This window comes from Artemia sp. Qi Xiang Cuo, chromosome 2 (genome assembly GCF_049724085.1).
Source record: "Artemia sp. Qi Xiang Cuo chromosome 2, ASM4972408v1, whole genome shotgun sequence".
Lineage (NCBI taxonomy): Eukaryota > Metazoa > Arthropoda > Branchiopoda > Anostraca > Artemiidae > Artemia > Artemia sp. Qi Xiang Cuo.
In genome coordinates, this window is record NC_142795.1 from 18,628,726 (window position 1) to 18,651,622 (window position 22,897).

The 22,897-nt window shown below is 34.9% G+C and overlaps 1 protein-coding gene across 1 annotated transcript in view; it reads right to left on the reverse strand.

The window, feature by feature from the left end:
* Rdl (Resistant to dieldrin) overlaps positions 1 to 22,897 on the reverse strand; it is a 469,434-nt gene that overhangs the window by 100,073 nt on the left and 346,464 nt on the right. The window contains exon 5 of the mRNA XM_089099501.1: positions 14,917 to 15,054. Coding sequence (XP_088955627.1) covers positions 14,917 to 15,054 — 138 coding nt within the window. The remainder of the gene's footprint in view (positions 1 to 14,916; positions 15,055 to 22,897) is intronic.

Genomic DNA, 22,897 nt, shown 5'->3' on the forward strand with positions numbered 1-22,897 from the left:
GGCCAGGTCTAGTGACGAAAACCAGTTGTCGTAAAAGAGCTTGTAGTTCATGTGGTTTGGGATTCCCCTCGCAAGTCGGAGGACAAAGCCAGCACCAACCCCCAAATCGCTTGTATCAACTGGTCCCTTGCCAGTGTACATTTCTAAATCATACACAAATCCACTTATTCCCGCTCTGGAGATGAACTTGTATCCCCCCTTATGTGGTTTTTTCGGATTGTACTGCTTCAGCGATATTCGCTGCTTCGTCGGAACTATTTGCTCATCAATGACCTGGTGTTCTTCCGGGTGTATCTTCATGAAGTTGGCTCGAACCTTCTCTATCAAGGGACGAATTTTATGAATCTTGTCGTAACCAGGGTCTCCCTGAGGCTTGTGCGATACATTGTCATTGAAATGCAAATACTTCTTTATCAGTTCAAATCTGTCCTGTGACATAGCATCGGCCATAACGGAGTAACGAGTTTGCTTTGACCAGTAGCTGTGATAGGAGGGCATTTTCACTAATCTTGTAAACGCAAGGACTCCCAGGAAACGCTCAATGTCAGCCGAAGAAACGCCTAACTGCTTGCTATCTTTATGAAGTGCATATATATTCGTCTGGTCGTGTATGTGGCTTATTACTTCATTATCGAAAAACAACATGATATATTCCAATGGGGTCTTGCCGCTCATTTCTTGGTCGACCCGAAGCTGATCTTTCCACAGAGTGTCTGGTGGGATAAAATCTACTTTCCTCCAAGCAATGTCTCATCGTCTCATTGGTTTGTAAGTAGGAATACTTGAGGCTTGTTGTGGTTGGGTTTCTTCACTTCCATTAGCTTGAGACTCATCCTGACTGTCACAGTCGTTGGCCTCAATTCAGCCGGTTTCTATTTCAGCTTGGAGCAGTTCTTCTAAAAATTCGTCAGGAGGAACATACTGCGGATCAGATGGGTCTTCATTTTCACTTGGCAGGTCTTCCAGGTCAGAAGTATCATCTGGACAAAGAACAAAATTCACAGCTTGTGCCAATGAAATTGGGCGTGAACGTAGTTTCTTCATAATTGTAGAGTACTCATCTTCCACTGTTTTTGGTGTAGTAGATGTAGATTCGTCCATTGCAACCCCAGAAAAGACATATTGGTTGAGAGACTTAGTCAATCTTACTAATTGTATCTACAGGAAATTTCGTAATTTAGCTACAGAAAGTTTAGTATTTTACTATTGACAATGGAATCCCCAAGCTCAAGCTCCTCGGAGCTACAGATCCTATTTAGTATGGTCAAATCATCAGAAATTATAAGATAGTGGCGTAAAAACTGTGGTTACGGGATATCTTAGCATACCACACTCCATATACGTTCAGTCGCCTGAAAAGTTCCCATTTCTGATGGATGGTTCCTCTAGGAACCACTATTCTTAGAGCCGCGCCCTTCCCTTAATGTTGACTCTATCGATGCAAGTGACACTTCATTTGAACTGTCAGACCTTCCTCTCTGCCAGGCCAGGGAAGTAAAAACTCTAGAACAAATCACTACTCTGTCAATTACAAAAATTCATCCCCACCTTTCTGAAAAATCCAAGGAGCTAAAAAGCACTTACTTAGACCGTGGTTATCTCACCTAACGGCAGAAGATAATGAACTGACAAAAATACCGAGAATTGAACTCGTTTACTATCACACAATGATAGCAACCCTGAGGGGCTAGCTTGTGTAGTTTTGATAGAAAAAAATTCTGAAATTTGTGGTTCCTGAGGGAACCTTCAGGCATCAAAGGGATAATAGACAAGTACACAATATGGGAGGTGTGTGATATAAAATATTGTTTAGCATTGGAGTATGCTAAAAAGTTGAAAGTAATAGAGCCGTAGGCGCCAAGAAAAGATCACATGACTTAACCTAACTTTACTTCTCGGCTCTGGTATTTTGTGTGGTATTCAATGTATTTTGGAAGTTTCTCTTTTGAAACGTACGACTCAGAATGTTTTTTATTGTTTTGTGGTTTTATCTTTTCATTGTTATCTTAGTTGATATTTCAAAGTGTATTTTGGAAGATTCTCGTACGAGACAGAATGTTTTTATACTGTTGTGTTGTGGTTTATCTTGTGAGTGTTAACTCAGTTGATGTTTCAAAGTGTATTTTGAAAGTTTCTTGTTTGAAACGAACTTGTCATATTGTTTTTATGCCGTTGTGTCGTGGTTTATCTTGTGAGTGTTAACTCAGTTAAAGTGTATTTTGGAAGTTTTTAGTTTGAAACATACGAGTAAGATTACTTTTGTACTGTTGTGTCGTGGTTTATCGTGTCATGGTTACCTCAGTTGATGTTTCAAACTGCATTTTAGAAGTTTCTCGTTTGAAATGTATGACTAAGAATATTTTTATACTTTGGTGTCGTGGTTTATTTTGTGAGTCTTTACTCAGTTGATTTTTCAAAGTGTATTTTGGAAGTTTCTAGTTTGAAACTTACGTTTCAGAATGTTTTTATACTGTTGTGTCGTGGTTTTATTTTGTCAGTGTTACCTCAGTTGATGTTTCAAAGAGTATTTTGGAAGTTTCACGTTTGAAAACTATGAGTCAGAATGTTTTTATAATGTTGTTTCATGGTTTATCGTGTCAGTGATACCTCAGTTGATGATTCAAAGTGTATTTTGGAAGATTCTCGCTTGAAACGTACGAGTTAAAATGTGTTTATATTGTTGTCTCGTGGTTTATCTTGTGAGTGTTAACTCAGTCGATGTTTCAATGTGTATTTTGAAAGTTTTTCGTTTGAAACGTACGACAAAATGTTTTTATACTGTTGTCTCGTTGTTAATCATGTGAGTGTTACCTCAGATGATGTTTCAAAATGTATTTTGGAAGTTTCTCGTTTGAAACATGCGAGTCAGAATGTTTCTATACTGTTGTGTCGTGGTTTTTCGTGTCAGTGTTGCCTCAGATGATGATTCAAAGAGCATTTTGGAAGTTTCTAGTTTGAAACGTATGACTCAGAATTTTTTTATACTGTTGTGTCGTGGTTTATCTTTTCATTGTTACCTCAGTTGATGATTCAAAGTGCATTTTTGAAGTTTCTTGTTTCAAACCTACCACTGAGGATGTTTTTCTAGTGTTTTTTCGTGATTCGTCCTGTCACTGTTAGCTCAAGTGATGTTTCAGAGTGCATTTTTGAAGTTTTTAGTTTGAAATGTATGACTCGAGAATGTTTTTATACTGTTGTGTCTTGGTTTATCCTGTCAGTATTAACTCAGTTGATGTTTCAATGTGCATTTTGGAAGTTTTTCGCTTGAAACGTAGCACTCGAGATGTTTTATGCTGTTGTGTCGTGGTTTATCTTGTCAAAGTTACATCAATTGAATCTTCAAAGTAAATTTTGTAAGTTTCTCGTTTGAGACAGTATTCTTTTATACTGTTGCGTCGTGGTTTATCTTGTCAGTGTTACCTCAGTTGATGTTTTCAAAGTGCATTTTGGAATTTTCTTGTTGATACGTATGATTCAGAATTGTCTTTTACTATTGTGTCATGGTTTATCTTGTCAGTTTTACCTCAGTTGATGTTTCAAGTGCATTTTGGAAGTTTCTCGTTTGAAACGTATCACTCAGATTTTTTTATACTGTTGTGTCGTGGTTTATCATGTCAGTGTTACTTCAGGTGATGTTTCATAGTGAATTTCGGAAGTTTCTCGTTTGAAACGTATGACTCAGAATTATTTTATTTTGTTGTTTCGTGGTTTATCTTGTCAATGTGTCGTGGTTTATCTTGTCAAGTGCATTTTGGAAGTTTCACACTTGAAACGTATCACTCAGATTGTTTATACTGTTGTTTTGTGGTTTATCGTGTCAGTGTTACCTTAGTTGATGTTTCAAAGTGCATTTTGGAAGTTTCTCGCTTGGAACGGATGACTCGGAATTCTCTTATACTGTTGTGTCGTGGTTTATGTTGTCAATGTTACCTCAGTTGATGTTTCAAGTGCATTTTGGAAATTTCACGTTTGAAACGTATCACTTAGATTTTTTTTATACTGTTGTTCCGAGGTTTATCGTGTCAGTGTTACCTCATTTGATTCTCTCATTTACACATAACCATCACAGTTCACCCTGAAACAGTTATATTAATCTGATAACATATTGTCATTAATTTCCATAACATATTGCCTGGATATTTACACTGATAAGACTGAGGTAACACTGATATGATAAACCAAAAAAAAACAGTATAAAAAAAATTCTGAGTGATACATTTCAAGCGTGAAACTTCCAAAATGCACTTGAAACATCAACTGAGGTAACATTGACAAGATAAACTAAGAAAAAACAGTATAAAATAATTCTGAATAATACATTTCAAACAAAAAACTTCCGAAATTCACTAAGAAACATCAACTGAGGAAACACTGACACGATAAACCACGACACAACAGTATAAAAGCATTTTGAGTCATAAGTTTCAAACATGAAACTTCCAAAATGCACTTTGGAAACATCAACTGAGGTAACACTGACAAGATAAACCACAATACAAAAGTATAAAAACATCTTGAGTGATACGTTTCAAACGAGAAACTTCCAAAATACTAATTGAAACATCAATTGAGTTAATACTGACAAGAAAAACCACGACACAAAAGTATAAAAATATTATTCTGAGTCAAACGTTTCAAACGAGAAAATTCCAAAATGCACTTTGAAACATCAACTGAGACAACAATGACAAGATAAACCACGACACAACAGTATAAATACATCATGACTCGTATGTTTCAAACGAGAAACTTCCAAAATACACTTTGAAACATTAAATGAGTTAAAACTCACAAGATTAACCACGACACAACAGTATAAAATATTCTGAGTCATGTTTTTCAAACGAGAAACTTCCAAAATGCCCTTTGAATAATCAACTGAGGTAACACTGATAAGATATACCACCACACAACAGTAAAAAAAATTCTGAGTCATACGTTTCAAACAAGATACTTCCAAAATACACTTTGAAAACATCAACTGAGGTAACACTGACAAGGTAAAACCACGGCACAAAAGTATAAAAATATACTGACTCATACGTTTCAAACGAGAAACGTCCAAAATACACTTTGAAACATCAACTGAGGTAACACTGACAAGATAAACCACGAAACAGCAGTAAAAGAAAATTCTGAGTCATACGTTTCAAACAAGAAACTTCCGAAATGCACTTTGAAAACATCAACTGAGGTAAAACTTACAAGATAAACACGACACAACAGTATAAAAATATTCAGACTCGTACGTTTCAAACGAGAAAGTTCCAAAGTGCAGTTTGAAACATCAATTGAGGTAACCCTGACAAGAAAAAACCACAACACAACAGTACAAGAATATTCAGAATCATATGTTTCAAACTAGAAACTTCCTAAATGCACTTTGGATCATCAACTAAGGTAACACAGATAAGATAACCCACGATACAACAGTAAAAGAAAATTCTGAGTGATTACGTTTCAAACAAGAAACTTCCAAAATGCACTCTGAAACATCAGCTGAGGTAACAGTGACGAGACAAACCCCGACAAAACACTAGAAAAACATCTTGAGAAAAAACATCTTATAAAAAAATTCTGAGTCATACGTTTCAAACGAGAGAGTTCCAAAATACGCTTTGAATCATCAACTGAGGTAACACTGACACGATAAACCATGATACAACAGTAAAAGAAAATTCTGAGTCATACGTTTCAAACGAAAAACTTCATTGACAAGTATAACCACGTGACAAGGTAACATTGACAAGATTAACCACGACACAGCAGTATAAAAAACATTCTGACTCATACGTTTCAGACGAGAAACTTTCAAAATACACATTGAAACATCAACTGAGGTAACACTGACAAAATAAAACCACGACAAAACAGTATAATATATTCTGAGTCATATGTTTTAAGGGAGTAACTTCCAAAATGCACTTTAAACCATCAACTGAGATAACACTGACGCAGTAAACCACGACAAAATAGTACAAAAAAAAATACATTTCATACATTTCAAACTAAAAACTTTCAAAATGCACTTTGAAACATCACCTGAGGTAACAGTGACAGGACAAACCCCAAAAAACACTAGAAAAACATCTTCAGTGATACGTTTCAAACAAGAAACTTCAAAAATGCACTTTGAATCATCAACTGAGGTAACACTAACAAGATAAACCATGACATAATAGTATAAAAGCATTCTGACTCATAAGTTTCAGACGAGAAATTTCTAAAATGCACTTTGATGAGGTAACAATGATACGATAAACCACGACACAACAGTATAAAAACATTCTGATTCGTACGTTTCAAACGAGAAACTTCCAAAATACACATTGAAACATCAACTGAGTTAACACTGACAAGATAAACCATGACATAATAGTACAAAAACATTCTGAGTCATACGTTTCAAACGAGAAACTTCCAAAATAGACTTTAATATATCATCTGAGTTAACACTCACAAGATAGACCACGACACAACAGTATCAAAACATTCTCACTCATTCGTTTCAAACGAGAAAGTTTCAAAATACTCTTTGAGTCATCAATTGAGTTGAAATTCACAAGATAAACCACGACACAACAGTACAAAAACATTCTGACTCGTAGGCTTCAAACGAGAAACTTCCAAAATACACTTTGAAACATCAACTGAGGTAACACTCACAAAATTAGCCACGAGACAACAGTATAAAAACATTCTGACTCATACGTTTCAAATGCAAAACTTCCAAAATGTCCTTTGAAACATCAACTGAGGTGACACTGATGCGATACCCCACTTCATAACAGTATAAAAAAATCTGAGTAATAAGTTTCAAACGTGATACTTCCAAAATGCACTTGAAACATCAACTGAGGTAACATTGACAAGATAAACCACGACGCAACAGTGTAAAAGGATTCTGAGTCAAACGTTTGAAACGAGATACTTCCAAAATTCACTTTGTAGCATCAACTGATATAACACTGACAAGATAAACCACTACGCAATAACATAAAAACATCTTGAATGATACGTTTCAAACGAGAAACTTCCAAAAGGCACTTTGAAAGATAAACTGAGGTGACACTGACAAGATAAAACCATAAAATAATAGTACAAAAATATTTTGACTCATACGTTTCAAAAAAAAAACTTTCAAAATACACATTGAAACAGCAACTGAGTTAACACTCACAAAATTAAATAGGACACAAAAGTATCAAAACATTCAGGTCACACGTTTCAAACGAAAAACTTCCAAAATGCACTTTGAATCATCAACTGAGGTAATCCTGACAAGATAAACCACAGCACAACAGTATAAAAAAATTCTGAGTAACATATTTCAAACTAGAAGTTTTCAAATTGTATTTTGAGACATCACCTGAGCAAAAAGTGACAAGACAAACCCCGATAAACACCAGAAAAACATCTTGAGTGATATCTTTCAAACAAAAAAAATCCAAAATGCACTTTGAATACTCAATTGAGGTAACACTGACACGATAAACCACGATAGAACAATATAAACAAATTCTGAGTCATACTTTTCAAACTAGACACTTCCAAAATGCACTCCGAAACATCATCTGAGGTAACAGTGACTGTACAAACCTCTAAAATACACTATAAAAGCTTCTTGAGTGATACTTTTCAAACAAGAAACTTCAAAAATACACGTTGAATTATCAAGTGAGGTAAAAGTGATACGATAAACCATGAAATAATAATGTAAAAACATTTTGAGTCGTACATTTAAAACAAGAAACTTCCAAAATACATTTTGATATATCAACTGAGTTAACACTCACAAGATTAACCACGACACAACAGTATAAAAACATTCTGACTCGTGCGTTTCAAAAGATAAACTTCCAAAACACAGTTTGAAAACATCAACTTTGGTAACACTGACAAGATAAACCCCAACACAACAGTATAAAAATATTCCGACTCATACGTTTCAAACAAGAAACTTCCAAAATACACTTTGAAACATCAACTGATGTGATTAACACTAACAGCATAAACCACGACACAAAAGTATAAAAACATTCTGACTCCTACGTTACATACAAAAGACTTCCAAAATACACTTTGAAACATCAACTGTGGTAACACTGACACGATAAACCACGACACAACAGTATAAAAACATTCTGACTCGTACGTTTCAAACGAAAAACTTCGAAAATACACTTTGAAATATCAACTGAGTTAACACTCACAAGATAAGCCATGACACAACAATATAAAAACATTCTGACTCATACGTTTCAAACGAGAAACTTCCAACATACATTAACAGCAACTGAGGTAACACTGACAAAATAAAACAACGACACAACAGAATAAAAACATTCTGACTCGTTCGTTTCAAGCAAAAAAATTCCAAAGTCCACTTTGAGTCATCAATTGAGGTAAAACTGACAAAATAAACCACGACAAAACAGTATAAAAAGATTCTGAGTCATACGTTTCAAACTAGAAACTTCCAAAATGCACTCTGAAACATCACCTGAGCTAACAGTGACAAGACGAACCCCGACACAACACTTGAAAAACATCTTGAGTGATAGGTTTCAAACAAGAAACTTCCAAAATGCACTTTGAATACTCAACTGAGGTAACACTGACACAGTAAACCACGATAAAACAGTATAAAAAAAAATTCCGAGTCATACATTTCAAACTAGAAACTTCAAAAATACACTTTGAAACATCACCTGAGGTAACAGTGACAGGACAAACCATGACACAACACTAGAAAAACATCTTGAGTGGTACGTTTCAAACAAAAAACTTCCAAAATGCACTTTGAATCATCAATTGAGGTAACATTAACAGGATAAACCACAACACAACAGTTTAAAAACATTCTGACTCGTACGTTTCAAACGAGAAACTTCCAAAATACACATTGAAACATCAACTTAGTTAACACTGACAAAATAAACCACGACACAACAGTATAAAAATATTCTGACTCGTACGTTTCAAACGAGAAACTTCCAGAATACACATTGAAACATCAACTGAGTTAACACTGACAAGATAAATCACGACACAACAGTATAAAAATATTCTGACTAATACGTTTCAAACGAGAAACTTCCAGAATACACATTGAAACATCAACTGAGTTAACACTGACAAGATAAATCACGACACAATAGTATAAAAACATTCTGAGTCATACGTTTCAAACGAGAAACTTCCAAAATACACATTGAAACATCAACTGAGTTAACACTTACAAGATTAATCACGACACAACAGTATCAAAACATTCTCACTCATTCGTTTCAAACGAGAAAGTTCCAAAATACACTATGAATCATCAACTGAGTTGAAATTCACAAGATAAACCACGACACAACAGTACAAAAACATTCTGACTCGTACGTTTCAAACGAGAAACTTCTAAAAAATACTTTGAAACGTCAACTGAGCTAACACTGATACGATAAACCACGACATAACAGTAACCAAAATGCACTTTGAATCATCAACTGAGGTAACACTGACACGATAAACCAAGACAAAATCTTATAAAAAAAATTCTGAGTCATACGTTTCAAACTAGAAACTTCCAAAATGCACTCTGAAACATCACCTGAGGTAACAGTGACAAGACGAACCCCGACACAACACTAGAAAAACATCTTTAGTGATATGTTTCAAACGAAAATCTTCCAAAATGCTCGTTGAAGCGTCAACTGAGGTAACACTGACAAAATTAGCCACGACACAACAATATAAAAAATTCTGTGTCATATGTTTCAAACTAGACACTTCCAAAATGCACTCTGAAACATCACCTGTGCTAACAGTGACAAGACAAACCTTAACACAACATTAGAAAAACATCTTGAGTGATACGTTTGAAACACGAAACTTCCAAAATGCACTTTGAATCATCAACTGAGGTAACACTGACACGATAAACCACGACACAACAGTATAAAAACATTCTGATCCGAACGTTTCAAACAAGAAACTTCCAAAATGCACTTTGAAGCATCAACTGAGGTAAAACTGACACGATAAACCACGAAAAAACAGTAAAATTCTGAGTCACACGTTTCAAACTAGAAACTTTCAAAATGCATTTTGAAACATCACCTGAGGTAACAGTGACAAGACAAACCCTAATAAACACTAGAAAAATATCTTGAGGGATACGTTTGAAACGCATGACTTCCAAAATACGCTTTGAATTATCAACTGAGGTATCACTGATACGATAGATCATGACACAACAGTATAAAAATATTTTGAGTCATACGTTTCAAACGCGAAACTTCGAAAATACTCATTGAAAGACAAACTAAGGTGACACTGACAAGATAAAACCACGACACAACAGCATAAAAACGTTTTGACTCGTACGTTTCAAACAAAAAACTTCCAAAATACAGTTTGAAACATAAACTGAGTTAAGACTCACAAGATAAACCACAACACAACAGTATAAAAACATTCTGACTCGTACGTTTCATACGAAAAACTTCCAAAATACACTTTGAAACATCAACTGAGTTAACACTCACAGGATAAACCACGACACAAAAGTATAAAAACATTCTGACTCCTACGTTACAAACGAGAAAATTTTAAAATGCACTTTGAAACATCAACTGAGGTAACACTGACACGAAAAACCACGACACAACAGTATAAAAACATTCTGACTCGTACGGTTCACACGAAAAACATCCAAAATGCACTTTGAAACATCATCTGAGGTAACACTCACAAAATAAAACCACGACACAACAGTATAAAAACATTCTGACTTGTGCGTTTCAAACAAGAAACTTCCAAAACACACTTTGAAACATCAACTGTGTTAACACTGACACGATAAACCACGACACAACAGTATAAAAACATTCTGACTCGTACGTTTCAAAGGAGAAACTTCCAAAATACTTTTTGAAACATAAACTGAGGTAACTTTGACAAGATAAAACCACGACACAACAGTATAAATACATTCTGACTCGTACGTTTCAAACGAGAAACTTCCAAAATACACTTTGAAACATCAACTAAATTAACATTCACAAGATAAACCACGATACAACAGTATAAAAACATTCTGTCTCGTACGTTTCAAAGGAGAAACTTTCAAAATACACTTTGAAACATCAACTGAGTTAAAACTCACAAGATAAACCACGACACAACAGTATAAATACATTCTGTCTCGTACGTTTTAAACAAAAAACTTCCAAAATACACTTTGAAACATATAGCGACCATAGCCGAGAAGTAAAGCTAGGTCAAGTCACGTGATATTTTCTTGGCGCCTACGGCTCTATTACTTTCAACTTTTTAGCATGCTCCAATGCTAAACAATATTTTACATCACACAAATCCTATATTGTGTACTTGTCTATTATAGCGATCACAGCCGAGAACTAGAGCTAGGTCAAGTCATGTGATCTTTTTTGGGCGCCTACGGCTCTATTACTTTAAAATTTTTAGCATACTCCAATGCTAAAAATATTTTATATCACACACCTCCCATATTGTGTACATGTCTATTATAGCGACTAGAGCCGAGAAGTAAAGCTAGGTCAAGTCACATGTCCCAATCTGTTTCACCCAAATAATCCTCTAAAATTTCATAAACTGTTTCGCCCAAAGAATCCACTAAAATGTCTCAAACTTATTCGCTCAAATAATCCCCTAAAATGACAATTCATCTCTGACGTTTCCTTTGTTCTGGCAACTGTGCACTGCTACATTTAAATTCCCACGAAGTCTATGGATTTTTCTGTCATGTATTGTTACACAATCGAAGCTCTATAAGTTCAATGAAATTCTTGTCTGTATCAATTACACAACATCCTATTACAGAAGGCGGAATTGTGTCAAAACAGATAATACGTAGGTTGATTTCGACAAGCAAATTATGTAAAATTCAAGCTAATCAATTCCCTGAAATCTAGTCTGATGTAGCACCAGGTCGGATTTAATGGGACTTGTGGCTTTGACGTCACTTCGCCCTGTGGTAATACCTCTCCCCCTACTTATACGCTCATGCCGGTCAGTGGCAGTTCTTTTTACATTAAAAGATAAGACACTAACCATATAATAATGACAGCCATAGCAATCGTCACACACATTTGTACGCAATTAAACAAAAAATATGAAGGAAATAATAAAACTCAAAATAACAAAAAAAGACTTAAAATAAAACCTAAAATATACAAATTTCAAGCTTTCTTAACAAAATTCGGATTAAAAAAAAAAAATTAAATCAACAATGAAAAAAAGAATTATAAACTAAAAAGTACAATTATTGTATTTTGCTTTTTTGGCATCTTGCGAACGCCGAAGCCTGTTACGGAAAGGAAAAACTGGAACGTATTCGTGAAGCTCTGCTAGATGTCATTGAGAAGCGAGTTCCGAAGGCAACCGCTTCGAGAAAATACCTGGTTCCCCTTGCAACTTTACGAGATTATGTGAAGAGAATCAGGAAGAACACCCTGGGGCTGAGCGTTTGCTTCTCTCTTTTTGTCACCCTGATACACACTTCGTAAATATTTTTCTGACGAACTAGAACAGACTCTTTTCAAATACCTGCGAGTAATATGTCATTTGCATTACGGACTGTCCAAATTCGAGTTACGTCAACTTTGTTGCAGATAACGTCACGTCGAAGAAGCTTAAAATTCTATATTCAAGGCCTTTTGGTCAGACAATTCAACTGTAGGAAAGGATTGGTATCCGATCTTGTAATATAACAAAATGAAGATTATAGACTGTTCACAAGCCAGGCACTTTCATTGCTGAAAAGGACCAACGACAAGTTGGAAAGGTAACGTCAAGCGAATGTGGGCAAAAAATTACACTTTGTGTCTGTGTTAGAGCTTTTGGAAATACAGTTCCTCCGATGATAACTTTTCTCAGAAAACGTACCTTGGGATCCTACTAAAGGGAGCTCCACCAGAGAGCATAGGGTCTGGGAATGAAACAGCTTCTGGTTGGATCACAACCGAGCTATTTGTGATCTGGACGAACCACTTTATTAGTCAAATGAAACCAGCAAAGTGAAAACCCGTTCTTCTTGTTTTGGGCACTCACATAAGCAGATATTCTAGCGATCTGCTTGAGCTGGCTAAGGAAAACGGTGGTCATCTTTTGTCCGTGCTTCCACATACAACTCATAAATTGCAGCCTCTAGATAGCTCCTTTATGTTCCCGATTAATACATACTATAATCAAGAAGCTACAACTTTTATGAGCAGAAGCAAGTACAAAACCATAGGCATTGCTAATATTTCAGAAATTCTTGGTTCATCTTACTTCAATACTGTTACCTTGGAACGAATAATCAGTCGGTTCTGCTGCACCGGAACTCATCAACTCAGAAATTTTCAAAGACCATGAATGCCTAAAATCATATGTTTCCGATAGACCAGAAGTACCGCAATTGTTGTGTTCACCTCAGAAACTGACCTTACCAACCATTCAAAAGCACGTTTAGCAAGCGAACCCCCCCCCCTGAGAGACCCGAATCCAGAAGATTTTCCACCTATCATAGCCGATTCTGATAACGACAGCTCTTCAGAAATTGTGGATCTTTTCCCAAGAGGATCCCTCATCAAACAGAAAAGAAGAAATACAAATAGAAAGAAAACAGAAATCCCAACAAGTACTCCAGTCAAAGTGAGAATTCACCAAGAGAACGAAAAGAAAAATAAGAACAAAAAAAATTAAAACCTTAGAAACTAAGCAAGACAAGCAAAACAATACAATTTTCAATAGAAGAAACTGTTTTACGAAGCAGTTGAGTGTGAAAGCGACTCTAAAGATTGCGCAGTTGCTTCTGATGGTTGCTGTGACGCGAGTCTGCGTGTTGGCAATGTCGAAGCTGAAATTGAAATATCGTAAGGGATTATATTTGGTATTACATTCTCATCGAAATTGATAAAAAAGGAGTGGAAAAAGTTCTATGTTTCGTCGGTGATAGAAATCAATGGTCAAGAATTTGATGCCAAGTCTCTAAAATAGATGAACTGAACAAGTAGATGAGTAAACATTTATACCGATGAACGGAGGGACTAACAGGCAATCTGAAAAGCTGACCTTTGGTGTCAATCTTTCCGTATACATTTTAGTGCAATCTGACGAATTTAATTTAAGTTATATAATTTGAGTTGTTTATAACAATAGTTGATGAGCATTAAAAATATTCTTAAATTGGAGTGGCTCGTGTGACTTTTTTTTGTAAAAATTGTAGCTTGTGGTCATACAGGTTTACCGTATTTTACCAAGGCTATTGCTCTCTGAACTATTGCTGAAGCTGATAAGCTACAGAAATATCAAAATTCAGTTAATATCCTGATTGTGTAGGTACGTCTTGGTGCAAAAAACTGATATTAGAATGACAATGATAACAGATTTTTTTGTTCTAAAAGTGATTAACGTGAGCGGATTCCTCCTACTATGTGAGACTCCAAGTGTTTTGACTTGGAGACTCCAGGGTTTACCATGATAAACCCTGGTAATCTTGGGATTTTAGGAGATTTTAATATTTTTCGCATCGTTGTTCCAATTTTTACTATTTTGAAAAATTTGCTCCCTTAGTTCACCAGGGAACACCAAATACATTCTTGCAGCATGAAAATAAACACATGATGAACAATTAATAGGAAAATTATAATTCAAATTGATGTAAGTATAAATTATAAATATAAAAAAACATAAGCGGAAATATTAGTGGAAGGAAACGCTGTGAAAAATACAACATATATTATGTTGTGAAAATATTTTCTTTCAGTATTGCTCTATAGACTACTTTTCCGTTCTTTCTCTTATTCAAGAGTGTTAAAAATTCCTTCAGTTACTAAATTTTGGGTTTTTAGTACCAATAATGGAAAATATAGGGTTTTGTGAAACATTTTTCTGGATTACCTGTGGTTAATGTAACCTCACGAGACGTTTTTCTATAGCCAACAACCTGAAACTGTGGCAGTATGACATTTCCATCCATACCGACCGCAGATGGTCCATCTACCCATTTGTAGCGAATATCAGCGGTTGTAAACCCAACTGAAACATGAAGAAATACATCATTCGACTTTAAAATGGACAGAAGAAAAGAATAAAAAAGTGCATAGAAATATCCTTTTAAAAGAAAAAGAAGCCCAGGAGAAAAACCCATACTAAACAAAAATTTGTGGAACGAATTTTGAAATAGATAGAAAAACTAAATGCAGACTAGATAAAAATAAAACGGAAAAATAAAAGAAAAGTCAACTTAAATTCAACGTTCTAAACCGTTTCTTAATTTAGAACCATGATTTTAGAAAATGCGCCAAAGTTTCCCAACCAGTATTCGTACCGGTTATCATTTCATTTAATTAGTAATGGTATAGAAATTCAATATAAGTGAAAATTCAACCGTTAGTAAATTCAACTTGTAAACCAACAAGCTAGGATAACATATCCTGGAAGGGTTTGTCGACGAAGACCATCCAGTAATTTATCGTGCCGATAGTTTCATGGTTGCACCAGTAGCTGCAACTGGGTAAAGAGTGACAACAGCCCACAGTAACCAAAAGTTGAAAAACTTGTTTTGAAAAAAATGTGTTCCCTAATGAAAAAAATTGCCGTCTTACAGTTATTCAGGAAAGGTATCTTTTATTTCCGTTAGTCTTAAAAGTAAAAATCTATTGCGAAAACAAATTTATGTGATAAAAAAAACCCATAAGAATCAGCATGGTTGAAATCCTTGTATAGGAGAATTACAATCCTTTACCTTAAATTAAATAAAAAAAAACAGTTTTTTTAACCTAAAGTAAGGAGCACGTTAAAACTTAAAACGAACATAAATTATTCCGTATATAAAAGGGGCTGTCCCCTCCTCAACGCCTCGCTCTTTACGCTAAAGTTTTTATTGTTTTAAAATATAGAGTGCTGAGAAAGAGTCTAACTTTAGCGTAAAGAGCGAGGCGTTGAGGAGGGGACAGCCCCTTTCATATACGGAATAATGTCTGTTCGTTTTCAGTTTGAACGTCGCTCCTTACTTTCAGTTAAAAAAAAACTTGTTTTTTATTTAATCTTTGAAGGTTTTTGAATTAATGAAGTTTTTGATTTTGGCTCACGGTACATGAATAATCAACACCAAATTTGTATTAATTTTACTTTTATTTGATTAAATGGCTTTCTCGAACGTTGTTTAATTTTATTTACGAACGTTTTAATTAGTAATAAATATACGTAACTTACGAATTAACTTACGTAATGAACTTCTATATTCATATAATTTTAATACGTATATTAGGGGGTTCGCCCCCTTGTCAATACCTCGCTCTTTACACTAAAGTTCGAATTGTGTTCCAATTTTTTAAAAATTACCCCTTAATCCCAAAGGCCGTTAATTAGAATAAATAGCTCTTATGAAAGTACTAAAAAATCTTTAGCTTAAAGAACAAGGTATTGACTTAGGGGGCGAACCCAATCATATACATAATATTTTCTCCTCGTTTTAAGTTTTGATGCTGCTCCTTACTTTCAGTTGAAAAACTTTTTTTTTTATTTAATTTCTGATCTTTTTTGATCTTTTTTTGATTTGGTAAATCCGGCACCCCCTTCGTAGCAATGCCCCTTCCCGCAAGAAAACTTCCTCCATGTAAAGATCCTCCGACATAATCCGCGACCTATCCCCCCCCCCCATTACCAGAAAAAATCCCCCCTGAAAACGTCTGTATACTTCCCAATAACCAATACTATATGTTAACATTGGGTAAAGTTCATAACTTTCAGCCCTCCCCTCGGGGACTTCGTGGGTTAAGTCATTCTAAAAGACATAGTTAATATATTTTCGACCATGCTGAACAAAATAACTATCTCAAAATTTTGATCGGGTGACTTTGGGAAAAAAATGAGCGTGGGAGGGGGCCTAGGTGCCCTCTATTTTTTGGTCACTTAAAAAGGGCACTAGAACTTTTAATTTCCGTTCCAATGAGCGCTCCCACGGTATTCTAGGACAACTGGGTCGATACGATCACCCCTGGAAAAAAAAACAAACAAATAAACACGCATCCGTGATATTTCTTCTGGAAAAAAAATACAAAATTCCACATTTTTGCAAATAGGAGCTTGAAACCCCTACAGTAGGGTTCTCTGATATGCTGAATCTGATGCTGTGATTTTTATTAAGGTTCTATAACTTTTAGGGGGTCTTCCCCCCTTTTTTCGAAAATCAGCCAAATTTTCTCAGGCGCGTAACTTTTGATGGGTAGGATTAAACTATATGAACTGTAAATATTTGAAATCAGCATTAAAATCTGATCCTTTTGATGTATCTCTTGGTATCAAAATCCTGTGTTTTAGAGTTTCGGTTACTATTGAGCCGGGTCGCTCCTTACAGTTCGTTACCACGAACTGTTTGACAACAAGAAAACTCACATTTGCATTGGTAGTGCTGATGTTTATCTATTATTTTGTTTAGTCTTAAAAATAAAATCTATTGCAAAAAAAAAAAATTATTTTGAAAAAAAAATAAGAATCAGCATGGTCGAAATCCTTGTATAGTAGAATTACAATCCTTCACCTTGAACAACAAGAAAAATGACATTTGCATGGGTAGCGCTGATGGGACTAACCCATCGTCCTTCCTGATACAGTCGTGTGAGAAGTTAAAGATTTTTTGCAGCATCGTGGCAGAAAAACTACAATAATGGTTACACAAATTTTGGTAAAGTATAGTACCTATACATCTCAAATTTTTTAACATCCTTCAGTTTTCTAAAATTTCTATCAATATTATATATACAATATTTCATAAATAATTGAACTTTTATCTTCAACTTCCTTAAAAGACCAATTTATAACCCTTCAAACATGATGCCAATCAGATCGTTAAAATTCCAAACAACCCTTAGAAAAGAAACTATATCTGCAAACAAATCCCCGAAAATTTTCTATGTTCGGTGGAGTTGGCAGGGGAGGGATTCAAAAACATCTTCCTAGAGTATAATTTAGACTCTGAATTTGTTCCTGAAGTTCTCATTAATCTGGCTCAAATATCATTTGATAAATCATTAGAGTCATTGAAACAAAATTACGGAAATTTTTCATTCTTCCTAGAGTGTGGGGGGTGGGGGTTAAGAAACATCTTCTCAGAGTATAATTTAGGATATATTTTTTGTGCTGAAATTTTCATTAATTAAGCTCTAAGCACTTTAGAAAAACCAAGTAATATAGGCTAGCCTTAACAACTTTTGATATCCAATTTAGGATGTTTTAATACCAGCGTAAATTCAAAATAACAGACCGAGGAAACAATCCTCAATGACACCGTTGACATCTAATAGCCGCTTTATTTTCTTGGGTAGCTCTCTCATTGAGACCCAAAGAAAAGTTTCAAACGTCTAATGTAACAAATCGGTTTTATTATGGCCTTTGTCTACGTAATTTATAAACCGATGGATGGAATTTTACAAAAGTTAGTTTTGATTAAAGACAGGCAAAGATTAGTTTTAAAAAACAAAGTTTTTTCTGAGGGAAGTAAAGAGCAAAACTAAAACTTAAAACGAACAAACATTATTGCTTCACAGCCTGATTTAACATTTATCAATAGTGCAAATAAACCCATTGATGATATTTCCCTACATTTGCATAATCCTAGAAAACCAGTGCTTTACTGAAAACACGAAAGCCAAGTATAAAAAAGAAGAATATTCGCTTAGGAGTGAAAAGTGAGTAAGCAAGCATGACAACAAAAAACTAATCTATAATATTTTCATAGTCTAACACCAGTTGTGACATCAGTAATTTTCAAAATACAATTAAAATTATCTTAAAGACTTAAGAGTAAAAATAAATGTTATTTTCCTTGCGGCAAAACCATTGAAGAGCATATAAAAAGAATGGATTCACCTATGAGCTAACATCTTGATCTCACCAGCTATAATACCACTAATGAGCAACATACAATTTTAAATTGTAAATAACACGTGTAAATATTACTCGAATTGAAGAAATAATAAACCACAATTTGAACTCCAGAAATTCAGTTATTTCTCTCTATACAACGGATAATTTCAAGTTACGATACAAATTTTAAATCGAATCTACAATCCTAATGCTATCAAGATGGCTTAACTTCGGACTTGTCAACAAAATAATCATGAAATATCTTTTTCAGAACCATAGCGAGAGCCAGTCATTGGACTGAGCTCATTGTGCAGAAGTGATACCAAATTAAACGAATAAAAATAAGTAACAATTCAAAAATGCCTAATTTTTATACTCTAAGAAGTGCCCTTGATTGTTTGTTTTTGATGGTCCATGACTCCTATATTGTCTTGTGTTTTCAGTAAAGCGCTAGTTTTCTATATTCATACAAATATAGAGAAATATTATCAGTTGATTTATTTGCACTATTTTTATCGATATATGCTAGATAGACTGAGAAGCAATAATTTATGTTCTTTTTAGTTTCAATTTGCTCTTTACTTTCCTCTGAAAAACTTGGATTTTTAAAAATTAATACCTTAAGAGATGCCTCGTAAATACCCATTTTAATTCTAATTATAGTGTTAAGTTTTGTTTTTTATTTTGTATTTTGTATCAAGTGCTGGGAAGTTTTGCCTTCTTTTGCTTTGCTTAGGTTTTTCAAGCTAATTTTATCGAGTTGAACTCGATAAAATTACTAAGTTAAAGTTAAAATTTAAATTTAAAATTAAATTAAAAATTAATCATTAAGACTCAAGTCTTAGTGATTAAATTTTGGTTTAAATTCAATAACTGGTTTTCTAAAATGTTGTCCTCTTTTAATTGTCTTATGGTGTCCAGTTTATTTTGAGCCAGCGAAATTGATGTTAGTTCATTATATATGTTACAAGCCATAGGACAGGCCCGCACTCATTGTTTTGGTGGATCTACTAGCCCCAACAAGTTTTAAGTGGGAGGGGGAAATAACAGAAAAAACTATTTGGTAATGTGAATCAGAAATGCCGAAAACTTTGCTAGAACTAAGGATCTCGAGAAGAGACAGGCGGTTCGCGATTTCCCCCTCTCTTACGAACATATGTGTTCCTGGGTTTTTCTACGACTGACCTTATGAATGTTGTATTTATGAACTGTAACTGAAGGCTAATTCATTCAAATGATTACTGAAATGAATATGTATTTGGAGATGTAGGGAGTGAAGGATGCAGAACTAGGCTTGGAACTTGATTTCTTTGAAGACACAATTATTAAATTAGTTGCAAATGAGGATGAGTAGTTGATGCGAAAATTGAGCGTGGGGCTGGCTTCACTTAACTTTACGGCATTCTTATCAAAAAAGCTTCACAATACGTGTGTAACTTTAAATGCCAAGTGGTTAAGTTACGTTAAGTTAAGTACAACTTTTCAAACTAAAACAAGTCTTTTATACTAAATTACCGTAAAAATCCTCTCATTATCAAGCAGTTTTTGGTAACGAACTGTAAGTAAGGAGCGACTCGGCTCAATAGTAACCGAAAAACTAAAAAATAGAAATTTAATGGTAGATATGTCAAAAGAATCAGCTTATTACGATGATTCCAAATATATAAGATTCACAAAGTGTTACCCATCAAAAGTTACGAGCCTGAGAAAATTTGCCTGATTTTTGAACTACGGGGCGCCCCCTAAAATTCAAGGAATCTTAATGAAAATCAAGCCAACATATTCAGCGTAACTGTGAACGCTACTGTAGAAGTTTCAAGCTCCTATGTGTGAAAATGTAGAATTTTGCTGTTTTTGCCAGAAGACAGATCACGGATGCGTGTTTTTTTTGTGTTTTTTTTCAAGGGGTGATCGTATGGAAGCAATGGTCCTAGAAGATCGGTACCAGGTGCATTCGACCGGAAAATAAAAGTTTATTGCTCTTTCTAAGTGACCAAAAAGATAACAGGGCAACGGGGCCCTCTTCCACGCCCATTTTTTCTCCAAAGTTATCTTATCAAAATCTTGAGGTAACGATTTTGTTCAGTATAGTTGAAAGGTCCAATTATTATGTCTTTAGGTGTAAAATGACCCCCAGAGTGCGTGGGGAGGGGTCTGTAAGTTATGAAATTTGCCCATTGTTTGCGTATAGTATTTTTTATTGGAAAGTATAAAGTTATTTTTCTGGGCGGTAGGTTGAAGTTGGGGTGGATTTCTATAGGGAGAATCTTACTTGGCGAGGGAAATTTCCGGGGGTGAATTTTCCAGAGAAAATGTTATACTAGGGGGATTTGACAGAATTATTATACGAAATTCTTTTTAATTTTCTTACATTTTCTTTGCCCAATTTTTCATGTGGAGGTGAATTATCCGAAGGCTATTTTTCTTGTGTTTTGATTTCCAGGAAATAATTTCCACGGAAGGGCACTTCTGGAAAGATCAAGAAATCGACTAGAGATTAAAGTCTTATTCAAATGAAAGAATTCTAAGGAGATTTTTTTGTAGCTGAATGGTCCGCAAGCAATTTTACGGGCTGGGGGATTTTCAGTGAGGATCTAACTGTCTGGAGGGAACTTGACGAGAGAGAGGGGGGGGGGGGTGCATATTACGTTGAATAAAATTTCCACTTAGGAGATTTCCGTGAGGGGGTGTATTTCATAGAAGATTTACCGGCAGATTTATAGGCATAAATTGAAAACGATCAGAATTTAATTAAAAAAAAAAAAAAAAAAAAAAAAAGTTTTGTAGTTGAAGTTAAGGAGAAACATTAAAACTCAAAACGAACAGAAATTGTTCCATATATGAAGGGTTGTCCCCTCCTTAATACCTTGTTATTTAAGCTACAGTTTGACTGTTTGTCCCAATTTTTTAAGAGCGGCTACTGAAACACGAGGACCGTTTAATTAGAATAGGAAGCTTTTTTAAAAGTGCTAACAGATTTAGCATAAAGAGCAAGGTATTGAGGAGGTGTCAACCCTTCATATACGGAATAAATCTGCCAAAATTAATATGTAAATTTTTTTTTAATTTTTCATATAGCCTACTGTGAGCCAAACTCAGACCTGTATTAGTGGAAAAACTTTCAGAAATGAAATAAAAACTTTTTTTTTTTTAACTGAACGTAAGGACACTAAAACTTATAACGAACAGGAATTATTCCATATATGAAAGGGGCTGTCCCCTCCTCAACGCCTCACTCTTTACGCTAAAGTTTGACCGTTTGTCACAAATCTACTTTTTAAAGCAATAAAAAACTTTAGCATAAAGAGCGAGGCGTTGAGGAGGGGACAACAAGGTATTGAGGAGGGGGCAAACTTTCATATATGGCATAATTTCTACTCGTTTTGAGTTTTAATGTTGCTCCTTTCTTTACGGAACCGTCTACTTCACACTGTAAACGTAAAATAAGAATTCTTTCTGTGAAATTCTTCGTAGAGCCCGAGTCTACTTGACACTGTCTACCTTACGGAACTGTCTACTTGACACTAATCAAAGTAAAATGAACATGTTTTTTGTAAAATTCTACGTAGAGCTTGAGTCTACTTTACGGAACTGTCTACTTGACACTGTCAACGTAAAATAAGCATGCTTTTTGAACAATTCTACGTATAGCTCGAGTCTACTTGACACTCTACGTTACGGGTCAAATTTTCTCCATAAGGTTACATAACGTAAAGTCTTAAGTTGACGTAGTGTGAAAAATTTTGGGATGTAGTGTGAAAGGACCATAAGAATATTGGATGCTTGGAATATGTAAGAAGTGGAACCCGGGGACATGGCATTTATTTGCCAAAAAGAAAACAACAAAAAACTCAGATGAACAGGACAAATATTCTTAAAATATAAACTAGAATAAGAGAAGCCACGGTAGCAGTGGTGGATCCAGGATTTTCTTAGGGGGGGGGGAGGACGCAAAATAGGTTGATGCAATAAACTTGCGTTAGGAGCAAGTTTAATTAACGCAAACTAGCGT